The sequence below is a fragment of the Uloborus diversus genome, chromosome 1 (genome assembly GCF_026930045.1).
Source record: "Uloborus diversus isolate 005 chromosome 1, Udiv.v.3.1, whole genome shotgun sequence".
In the NCBI taxonomy this organism is placed as follows: domain Eukaryota; kingdom Metazoa; phylum Arthropoda; class Arachnida; order Araneae; family Uloboridae; genus Uloborus; species Uloborus diversus.
In genome coordinates this window covers 188,608,156-188,620,697 of record NC_072731.1, presented here as the reverse complement: position 1 = coordinate 188,620,697, position 12,542 = coordinate 188,608,156, and the positions used below count along the sequence as shown (strand labels likewise).

General features: G+C 31.5%; 1 protein-coding gene across 1 annotated transcript in view; it reads right to left on the bottom strand.

Annotated features, from left to right (window-relative positions):
* Positions 1 to 12,542, bottom strand: part of LOC129234099 (transcription elongation factor SPT6-like) — a 95,114-nt gene that overhangs the window by 59,386 nt on the left and 23,186 nt on the right. The window contains 2 exon segments of the mRNA XM_054867991.1: positions 485 to 574; positions 9,241 to 9,453. Coding sequence (XP_054723966.1) covers positions 485 to 574; positions 9,241 to 9,453 — 303 coding nt within the window.

The following is a 12,542-nucleotide window of genomic DNA, read 5'->3' as shown; positions in this document are numbered from 1 at the left end:
TGATTTATAAAGTAATTAACTAATTAATACTTCCTTAAACTTATTATCTAGAATCAAAATAAATGCACAAAATGTGTTAAAGTGTTAAATTTTTTTTTTTTTAAACTCATCATCTAATTTTTCTAATGAGTTTTGATTAAACTAATGAAATAAAACATGCATAGTTAAAAAAATTAGCTTTAAAAAAAATCAAGCATCTAAAATATTAGAAATAATGTACTGCATATCATTTTATCCTCAGTCTACTATCACCATACACATGTTTATAACTTTTGAGCTGGGTGGTAATAACATTTTAACATAATTCACCCGATAAGACATAAAATATGGCTGCCTTCATTAAAATTTTATATATTTTGAACAAAGGTTCACTTAATGTAAGCATAAAAAGAACAAAACAAAATATCATTTCTTTTAAAATAGTGAATCCAAATAAAGTAATTTTAAAAAATTCTTACTTCTACTCCACAACAGAAAACATTACCTTTTCATCCCATTTGTACACTGTCCATAGATCATTTATGTTCAAATCTGGTTCTACATATTCCTTTCTGTAAAATGCTATAAATGGCACCTAAACACACACATAAAAAAAAGGCAATAGAATCATTCTTTCAAAAAAATAAGATGTCTGATACAAAATAGGTAGAACATCAGAATATATACAGCGAAATATCATTACAACAATTATCAATGCAACGAAATATGAGTTTCAAAGAAACAAATTTTCAGTCCTGTTTTAATTTCCATTACATTACTTTCCATTACAGCGAAATTCCCGTTTGAGCGAAAAACATTTGCATTCCTTTTAAGTTCAATGAGATTTTAGAGTATAAACAAAATAGATATATTTTTTAAAGGGTTATGCTGAAAGAATATTATTTGAAAAAAGTCAATTGAATGATGTAAAAAAAAATTTACAAATCCATTAAAAAAAGTAAGGATGCATCTGTTAAATTATTTGTAGAGTTTGCTAGTTTACTACAGGGGTGCCCACAGGGGGGGAGGGATTATGGCGTAAGTTGTGCCATCAAAATTTTTGGGGGCTAGATGCTTTTTTTTTTAATTGTGAAATTTTTGATTTTTGGAAGGAAAAAAAATATATTTAAACTTATTTAACAAGAAATACATGCACAAGTAATACCTTTTTGACATACTCATTCCAAAATTTATTAGCCACGTCTCTTTTTCAATTGAGGTATCAAAGACTGGATGGAGTCAGTGTCCGTTAAAAATCAGGATCAGACGATTTGATTTCTTTTTAATTTATCATAAACTAGCTGCGTCACAGGGCTTTGCAAATCTACCTCGAAAATAAAAGTTATGTCAAGTGATGTGTGTTTAACAATCAAGCTTCAACCAAAAAAAAAAAACAGATATCTGTTAAATTTCCTGACAGACGCTGAAAAATAACCACAAAGGAAACATTTTGAACCCCCGATTACAGGAAAAACCTCAAAACAAAAGCAAGAATTTTATTTGGTCACAGTCGAGAAAAAAAAATTGCAACAAATCTTTCTACTCAATGATTTTATTGACGATAGTTAAAACAGAGCTCGCAGTAGACGATAAATTTCCAATTTGATATGATGTTCCTGAACTTAAAAACGTGTACAACTTTTCTCCAGTTGATTTTAGAGCCCCTTGTTGAGGATTTTGAAATCCAAAGGAAGTAAATTTACTTCAGCGGTATTTTTGCGGGCTTTCGAATGAGATTAAAATCGAATCGATCGGATAATTATTTTGGGTAGAAAGAACCTTTTAATGCTATTTAAGGTCCTAAAACTAAAGTTCAAACGGTTAGGTAATTCTTTGTCGCTTGAAAATCCCTCTATGTTCCTTATCGGATTCCCAAGTATCTCCCTGTCAAATTTGGTTAAGATCCGACATAAACTGTACTTGTATAGGAAACATGCATACATATATTCTTTGTTTTATTTATATACATTTTCTGGAAGTAGCACAGTTCCGTATGAGGAATACGTGTAACATTGATGACAGGGAGGTCCGAAATGGCTAAAATAAAACGTTTCTTAATTGTTTTTTCCCCGTTATTTATTGTTTGTAAAAATTTTGACCACACTCTAGCCTTTCATGGATTCATTTGCACCAAAACAATCGTTAAATACTAATTTTGAAGTTTTTGAATAACATATTTTTTAGCACATCACTTGAAAATTAATATATTTTCTTCATAAATTAGCTTAAGTTTATGTAGAATTTTTTATTTCATTTTATTCTTGTTTTTGCTACTATTTTTAAATTGACTGTTCTTTCAATTTATCATTAGATGATTTTTATAAAACTTCCAACGATGTTAAGTTCTACTGCTTGAAGTAGAAGTTTTTTCTTAAGGTGTTTTAATATTTTTTCTTATATCATTTTTATTTTCTTCTGTATCTGATTATGTATATGGTAGGAAGTATTAGACTCAAAAATTTTAGAGTTCTGAATTTCGATGTGTGCTGAAGAGCTGAATCAATTTTGAGGATTTCCAAAAAATATCTGTCATAGTGAACTTGGGTGTGACCCACTTTTTTTGGATATGCGACTTTAATTTTGGTAAACTTCCTGGAGAGTTCCCCCACTCCCTTATCCTTAACGCCCTCTTTGTCATTAAGAGCAAGGCCGCCCATATAGGGGGGCAAGGGGGGGGGGGGCTCAAGCCCCTCCCTAGAAATTAGAACATCCTTGCTTTTAGTACTTTTTCCTTTGCAAAAATGTAAAAACAGTTCTTCTCCAGTCATTAATGAATAAGTTATTAAAAATGTCAAATTTTGATGACTCTAATCTGTACTGAAATCTGCTTCCATGGGGAAAATATCCTGCTAAACCATGGTTAAAATATCTGAGCTCCCCCTTACAATTTTGCATATGGGTGCCCATGATTAAGAGTTATCTAAAACTCAGTTTCCAGAACTGCAATTTTGAAAAATTTACTGGGAGAGCCCTTGAACCTTCCCTCTTCTTCAGAGGTGGCATTTCAGTATTTCATTTGGGCGGTCAAGTTCCTTAAATATGAGTTACCTCATTATGGTACAAACCACATACTGGCTAACAAGTGATCTTAAAACCGGTCTAATATTGAACCAAAATAGTGTATAAAAACACAACTTATGAATTGAAATTTATGACAAAATTTTAATTCATTTCATATAAAACACCCTACATAAATCATCTTTTAAATAACGGAAACATTTGCTCGTGCCCCGGAAATGTGTCGAGTTTCATTAATTATTACTGAGAATCAGAGAGATATTTTAAATAAACATTGGTTTGCGATTTACAAAAGTTGAATTTACTCATTTTTTATCATTCTGCTCAAATAATTTGACGGTGCGACTGTCCCCTCTCGCACCCCATAATTCCCGCCCCTGCTCTTCTTGACACAAAGGCAATCTGCAATTGCCTTTTTGGAGTTTCAATTTCGAAAAATTGCCAAGGGAATGCCACTTAACTTCTCCTTCCACTAACATTACCAAAGATCTATAAAAATTGCATTTCTAAAGCAGCAGGTTCGATTATTTAAGTGGAGCGCCCCTTTCTCTTCTCCCACTATCGTCAAAATCATTAAAGATCGTCTTAAAATCGGGTTTCAGTGCTTCAATATCGAAAAAAAATTCTGGGGAGTGCTTCTGAAAACTCCTTTCCGTAACGTCACCAAGGTCGTCTACAATCGCGATTTTCGAGCTTCAATTTCTGAAAACTGCCTGTCCCCTAACCATAGATAGCCAGAAATCGCAATTTTAAGACTTCAATCTTGAATATTTTCCCCGAGTTAAACCTCCTAAATCTCTTCTCCACCTAACATTACCAGATAGTTTAAAACTGCGTTATTAGAACCACTATTTTTAAAATGTTTCGGAAAGAGTCCCCGAATCCGCTCACTCCCTTACATAACAGAAGCACTATATGACCAAAAGTATTGGGACGTTTTAAAAAATTTACATTTTTAAGGATTTGTTAAGAAATAAAAGACCAATTAAAAGATTAACTTTTGTCACGTAACAGGTATGCTCCAGCTCTCAATTTCAAATAAAAATGATATCACCCTTGCGTTTTGGGGGCCAGTAAGAAATTTAGGAAAAAAAAAGGTTTTATGGGCATTATTCATCGCTAATAGCTCAGAATAAGCTGTAATTTTCAAAATTAGTTAGATTAGTATGTACAATCATGTTTCATACTTTTGAGAAGGCATCACTGATATTCACGACAATATAAGCATTTCTTTAAAAGCTACAAATTTTATTTGAAGGTTTTTGGCTCATAACACACAGAATTTTTCATCAAAGCTTACGAAATGTTCAGAAAACTTGACAGCATACAAGAGAAGCTCAATATTAAAATTTGAAATTAAAATGTTTAAAATTTGTAAAATTTGGACATTTAAAGCAATTAATTTATCACTACACATGCGCGAAAGATAGCAATTCATAACTTTCATCATCTAATGCCCAACTAGATTCCTCATCTCATAAAAAAAATTTCAGTTTAATATCTCAAAAATTTAGAAAGTTAACAGCAAACTAATGAGCTGAATTTGAATGACTCTTGGGTAGGCTACGGACCGCAAGGGATCTTTCGCAAATAAGCTGTTTTTATCATGACTCACACTGAACGATTGCAAGCAAATGTTACAAACTTGTGAACGACCCCTCATGGTTCGTCGTCTATCCTAGAATTATTGAAATTTGGCTCATTAGATCGCTGATAATTTTCCGAATTTTTTAAAGATATTGGACTGGAATTTTATTTATGAGTTGAGGAATCTAGTTAGGTACTAGATGATGAAAATTATAAATTGCTATCTTTTGCGCATGCATAGTGAAAAATTAATTACTAATGTCCATATTGTATCAAATTTTAAATATTTTAATTTCGAATTTTAGTACTATGTTTTTCTTGTATGCAGTCAAGTTTTCTGAAAGTTTTGTAGGCTTCGATGAAATACTTTGCGTGTTATTAGCCAAAAACCTTCAAATAAAATTTACTTTTTAAAGAAATGCTTATATTTTTGTGAATATCAGTGATACCTTCTCAAAAATATGAAACATGATTGCACGTAGTAAGCTAACTAATTTCTGAAAGTTTTGTAGGCTTCGATGAAATACTTTGCGTGTTATTAGCCAAAAACCTTCAAATAAAATTTAGTTTTTAAAGAAATGCTCATATTTTCGTGAATATCAGTGATACCTTCTCAAAAGTATGAAACATGATTGCACATAGTAAGCTAACTAATTTCTGAAATTTAGTTTATTCTCAGCTATTTACAATGAATGATGACCAAAAAATATTTTTGCTTTCCTCAAATTGTTATTGACCCCCTAAACGCAAGAGTAATATAATTTTTATCGCAAAAGGTCAGCTGGAGCATACTTTTTATGTGACAAAAGTTTCAAAGCAATTGGTCTCATATTTTTTGAGAAATCCTTAAAAATATGAATTTTTCAAAGTGTCCCAATACTTTTGGTCATATAGTGTATCTACGATTGCTTTTTTGATATTTCAATTTCGAAAAAAATACTGGGGAAGGACCACCAAATCGTTCCAATTGAAGCCACCGAACCTTCCTAATTAATGTTTAAAACCATGTTTTTTTAACTACAATTTCAAAATTTTTCTGGGGTAGAAACCCCTGGACCCGTCTATCTGACTGAATATTTTACTTCCTATAAGGTTCAACTTGTTTACATCTAGTAATGACTCAATCTCAAACCAGAAAGGCGAATCCACTCTCTCTCTCTTTTTTATACGTTTGAAAAAAAAATCTTAACACTTTTTTATTCAAGGGCCATATCATAAGTTTTGGGAGGTGAGACTTGTCAACAATCCAACAATATTTCTGTTCAGAAGGCAGTAGTTAGTGTTACCCCCCCCCCCCCTCGTTAATTTGCTTGGGAATTAGAAACTCTAAAAAGTGTTATCTTTAACCTTATTTGAAAGCAAGAAATTTTGGGGGGGAAGGGGGGGAATTTGCGCCATTGAGCTTGGGGGGGGGGGGATTCCTGGTTTATTACACAGAAATACGAAGTTATGTTGCAATTAAGCTTCAAGAAATTTTGATTTTTCAAATTCCACTTAAGTCAAAATGTTGAATAATTTTTTTTTTAAATGTTTTATTCATTAAATAACATCAAATATGAACCCTTTGTAACTAAAGTAAAACCCCTCCTAACGGACACCCCTCTTATGCTCTTATGTAGACAATTTTTAATTCCCCAATTCCAAGGCAAGTAATATCATTAAACCCCTGTCCTGCGGACACCCTTCTATAGTGAACAAAAAAAAATTGTCCCGTTAGTGTCTGCTTTAGAGGGGTTTTACTGTATATTGTTATTAGAATTTCTTGAAGAAGAAATTTATAAATTTAAAATCAAATTTGTTACTCAATTTAATCATTATTTATCACATAACATGATCTAATCTATCTTGATCAAAAACTAAGCTTTCAACGGATTTAAATTACAACAATAATTTTATTTTAACTAAAAATGGTAATTGCTAAAGCTTTTACTTGGATTAATTTTATCCTAAAGTGCAGTCCAATGAATCGATAAAGGGGTTTTCTGTAGTTCCAGAACACGTCTGCAATTTTATAGCTTATTTGCAAAATTAACTACCCTGTTTTTTAATTTTATTATTTATGCATAAAGGTTAACTTCATACTTCTGGCTCAATTTTTCAACAAATACATAAATGAATAAATAAAGGCATAAATTATTAATAAGGAAATAGCAAATCCCAACACTATGGTAGATGCTGCATGGAAGGCAGAAACCACAGTCATTGTTCCAAGCATTTCACATGCCAAACTAATCCTGAAGTTAGGGAAAAATTACTGATTCAAAATGGTGAATAAGACTAAGGCGCATTTAGAATAGTTCAGCAAGAGCAGCTATAACAAAACATTGAAAAATCTACTAGATTGATAAATTGACAAGAACCAGCTCTTATTATGGTTGGCTCATTTATGATTGAAGTACAGTAGCTGGATGCTTACTCAAGTCACTGGTTACCAAAATGAGCTGCATGCTCTGATCAAATCCACAGAAATAGAATCAAATTAAGACAAAAATGCTTTAAAAACTGTTGCTTAGTGAAATTAGCAACATTGAATAATAATATTTAAAAAATATATCTATATACATAAATGGTTACTTCTGTATGTATGTCTGGGGTAAGCTTCAAAACTACTGGAGCGATTTTAACCATTTTTTCACCATAGATAGCTATATTATCAGGAAGCAAAATATGCTATAATTTATTTCCAAAAAACTTAGTTTAAAAAAGTTATGATGGAAAACAATAAATTTCATGTAATTTCCCCATTAAATAATTAAATACAAAACCCATTGCTACAAAAATTTGTTGCCTTACAACAGCAATATTAATAGTTATTATAATAAAAATTTTGAATCAAGACTTCTCTGGAGCAAGCATGACATTTATTGTTTCTTAGGATTTTTATCCTCATCTAAAGAGGGCCATCCGGAAAGCAGTACCCGTTTCCGCCGCATGAGGCGCTGACAATGTGAGTAGCTGCCGGTCAAGGTCAGACCGCTTCAGTGGCTTGTCTGCCTTCTCTATTGCAAGTTCCGTGACGCTAGCATTGCCTGTGTTGTTTCTGTGGCTGTTTAAATGTTTAAAAAAAAAAATGAGAACGCCGCCAGTTGTGAATTCAGGGCTGTGATAAAATTTCTCAAAGCAAGAAACGTTTGGCCTTGTCTATTGTCTGATGGTTTCATTCTCGTCCATGACAATGCCAGGCCTCATGCAGTGGGGATAACACAACAACTTCTGCAGCAACTCAATTGAGAAATATTCGTTTCAGGGACCCGGACTTGGTCCCTTCAGATTTTCATCTCTTTACAAAACTTAAAGAATTTTTGGCGGGAAAAAGATTTGACAGCGATGAAGAACTTAAAGAAGGCGTGACTACGTATTTCAATCGGCTGGCGGCGGAGGAATATGACGCTGGAGTATAAAAACTCGTCACACGTTATGACAAATGCTTAAATTTGCTTGGAGATTATGTGGAGAAGTAGTTTAAGGCGCGCTCTTTTCAATAAAAATGTTCACATTTATTAATATATACTTCTGTGTCTTTATTTCACAAACAGGTACTACTTTCCGGATGGCCTGTGAATATACATCCATGAAGCTACAATAATTGAAATTTCCCAAAATAACTGAAGCAAGGGACTGATAGTGGGATTATGGGCGGCTACATTTTTTAATGCTGTTTGTATTTCAATAGCCATATAGAAAAAGTTTTAGACTATGTTCCAAAAAAAAAAAAAAAAAAGAAAGAAGGAAATATGAACTGATAAATCCTTTTAAACAAGTGAAATTTTATATTTTGGAAATTCTTCAAATTTTTAAATGTTTAAATGTCGTGTTTTCGTTTCTAACTGAGTACTATTTTGTTCTTTATACTTATTGCTATTTTACATTATACTTTTATGGGTAAGGAAGAAGCTCGATTTTTTAATCACGTCAACGTGGTGTGTTTTAAGTTCTTTCAGTTAAAACAGAAAACGAATGAAAGTAGCAATTCTCTCACAAAAATTACTGACCCAGGCAAAGCCGGGTATTTTTGCTATTATATACATATGCTAAAACCAAAACACTATTCGACCCCATGTCAGCAAAAGAATGATAATCATTTCTTAAATTCTTTCCTTCACCGTTTTTTAATTTCTTCTATTCTTCTACCTTGTTTGTTCCTGGTGTCAGGCAAAGGTATAAGTACGGCGGAAAGTTGGCTTGCTTTCATTGTACGATGACTTTAGTGAACTATTTATTTTTTTTCCCTCCTGAAGTTCCAAAAAATAGCATTTTGAGTTCAATTAAAAATTAATCCAAGCAAAAGAAACGAGTTAGAGCTTGAAAATGCATTAAGCTTTCATAAGGCATGGTATTTTGCCAGATTTTTTGTTCTTCAAAAAGCATCTTCGCAAATCCATGATTCTGGCCAACCTAATGCAGAAGAAGGTTTTCTACTTCTGATTAGTTCAAGTTAACAGCTAATTTAATAATAATGAAATTTTAATTATGGATCCAAAATGGTTCAAGAAATATTTGCTGGTTTTGAAAATCAGTTGCTTAACAAAATCACATTTGACCTGAGCTAAATTGATTTAGCTCAGATCAAATGTGATTTTAATAACTTTCAAGTATTGAGTAGAAAGTTATTATTTTTGATCATAAAACAGTAAAAAAAAATAAGAAAAAGTATACCTCAAAATTTTGATTTCGAATGAATTTTAAAGCTTCTCTGATTTTTCCAACAGCGCTGACATTTTTACGACCAGCGATTGGCTGATGGCCACTACCAGAATGTTCACCTTCTTGAATGGAAATAGTAGGCATACTAAATGCCTGCTTATATATCCACTCGGCTTCCTCTTCTATTTCGTCATCTTCAGCTTCAGTGACGGGAACATTTCGAAGCTAAAATTTAATTTTTAATTACTCATTTGACCTTTGTCAAATTATTATTGTTATTAGTTCTTCACAAAAATGACAGTTAATAATACTAAGTATAAAGTTACAGTAGTAAGTCATACATTTATAAATAATACTTTCTCACTGATTTTTAAAAAAATGCAGCAAAAGACTCATTTTGTAATATACCGCACAGGAAAATTTACAGTAATAATTTTTATATAAAAGGTGAGTAACATGACATAGCAGCCAGTGTGGGAAAATAAGGAGTATATCCTTAAGGACCATTCATTAATTACGTAAGGATGATTTTGGCAGTTTTTGAGCCCATCCTACCCCCATGTAAGGGTACATAAGATTTTTCAAACCCCTCTTCCCTTATTCTTATGTAAGAATCTATTTCATTTTTTAAAATAATAAAATTTTGTTAGAAAAGAATCAGTTAAAACTCCCAGATTGATGTAAATCAAAGATTTTTATTTTTCAAATATATTATATGATGGGACACTAATTAAAAATAAAACATTCCATACATAGTGCGATTCTTTTATTACATTTGTCACTATCAGGGTTCATACTCTATTTTAATGAAAAAATTCCATGACTTTTTCATGACTTCATAAAAAATTTCATGACCTTGTTAATCAAGGAAAAATAGAACTATTTAATATCAAACTTGCCAATTCTTGGAAATGTGAATAAGCAAAACGTCTATGTGAATGCAACTATCTCATTGAAACACTTCTTTGAGGTTGAAAAAACATTAGTGCACCTGTAAAAACTAATTTCTTCTTTCTTGTCTTCTTTATGTAAATTTAAGTGAAGTAAAAATACAGTAAGTGCAATATAATGATGGTTAAAAATCTAATATTTTTCTTTATTAAAGTGTGGGACAAAGGTTAAATGAGTCATTCCTAAGTATCAATAAATTTGGTTTAAAAGTTGCCTTTTAGTGTCAATAGTGCATCTTATCATCTATGTAACTTATCAGTATTTTGGTTCTTTAAAGTAAAGCCATTCTTTAGTAAATTCATTTTTCCAGTACAGATATTTATTAAAAAAAATATTCAGTAGCAAATAAATCTTCTGAGTCAAATGTACTTGTTTACTAATTTACACATTTTCAAATGCATATAAATTAATAGGTTTAGAAATTTCAGAATATAGTGTTAGATTCCTGAAATTGAACTCACTCGCAGGCCGTATATTGGGCACTACTGTTTTAGAATATTAGAATTCCCCTATTTCTTTTGCCTCATTAAAGATCTTTATTTCCTATAACCTTCAATAAACAAAGATAACCTCTGATAAATTTAATAATATGGTTTTTATGAGTGATTGAAACGAACTTGGAATCAATTAAATTACGTTTTATGAGTGGGTGTGGCAAAATCAAGAAAGTGCATGTTCGCTACTTCAGAATATAAAATGTAAGAGTTCAAAATGACGATAAATTCAAAACTAGTGATGTCCAAGCAGTAAAATCACATTGCAAAAAAAGAAGGACAACTGCTACAAAAGTGGATGCATTGGGATTTCAAAATTCAGGTTTGTAATGGGGATTGTTCAATTTTCCAGTTTTAATAGGGTTTATATGCAATACTGTTAGAGCATTCAAGATTTCTAATGCTTTTTCAACTATTGTTACTTTCTCTTTGCCCAGGACATTTCCCCATGACTTTTAAATAAATTTCCATGACTTTTAATGAAAATATTAATTTTCTATGACTTTTCCAGGTCTGAAATTGTTTTTTTCTCTCCATGACTTTCCAGGATTTCCATGACCTGTACAAAGTCTGACTATTCATTCTCGGTAAAAGATGTAAAAAACAGCTCAGCTTAATACATTTTATCTTCCAGACACAAATGAAATATGGCCCCTGCCAAAAAACTAGACCGCGTAATTTCTAACATAAAATATCGCCTTGGAAAATATTACATAAGAATGGCTATGTAAAGACTTTACTAATCCCCCTCCCACTCTGGATCCTTACATAATTACTGAAAGGTCCCTTATCCTGAAAGAGTGCAAGTGTGAATAAATATTTGATTTATAATGGCAACAGATCGTTAAGGTTCTCTACCATAAAATCGGAGAAAACTAACTTCGCATTGAACTACCAATCAATGAACTAACTTAGAATTTCGATGCTTTGATGTGAGGATAGTCACCCCTTTTTGATGGGACGTATGTTCCTCCTTGTCGAATTACACTACACAACTTAAGTGCACTGTAAATCGTTACACTAACAGATCTAATTAAATATTTTTTCTAACCTTCAATGAGTGTTTGTTGATCTTTGAATTCGATGTAGCAAGTTACTACTGAGCCATTTTTCATCACAACTATGTGTGAGTAATGAACATCAACAAGCGAAAATTAAGACGCAAATTTACAGATGAAAGTTTGCAACTAACATTAAGAATTTCAACAAGCAACAATGAACTTACTCTTTTAAAATTAGTACACAAAATTTAGTTTCAGCCATCCAATTGATAATTTTGATGTCACTGTATTTCACTGAATTTTTAGGTATACAATGTTATTTGAAATTTGGTTATCATAATTACTTTTTTTTTTAACTCATCATTTGGTTTGGTATTCATGTGATATCCGGATAATGTCTTTGCATTGCAATAGTTTTACTTAGATTATTTTTTAACTTAATTTTTTAGTATTGAATAAAATGTAATTTTTTTAGTTTAGCTGTCAAAATGTCTTTTCTAGACCTTTCTTTTTATGGCACCAAATGTTATTTTTATTATAACAATCATTTTGTTTACAGAAAACTATTAAAAATGTCTTTTGACAAGGGATTTTTAAGAAAATAAGTCTGGTTTTGCATCATTGGGTTTGATAATAATGGGTTGGAATATTTAAATTCATAAAAATATTACTGTTGGATACAACCTTTAATTTCCTACATAAAAAAAAGATAAATTTCAACATTATTGAAGTGCAAAATTGCAAAAATATTACACTAACATAACCCTTTTTCAATACATGCAAAGTTTTAAGCCTCCGATGGCTAAACAACATTAGAAAAGCTGCCAGGCATCAAACATTTTGACACTAGAAACATTTTCTGCATTAA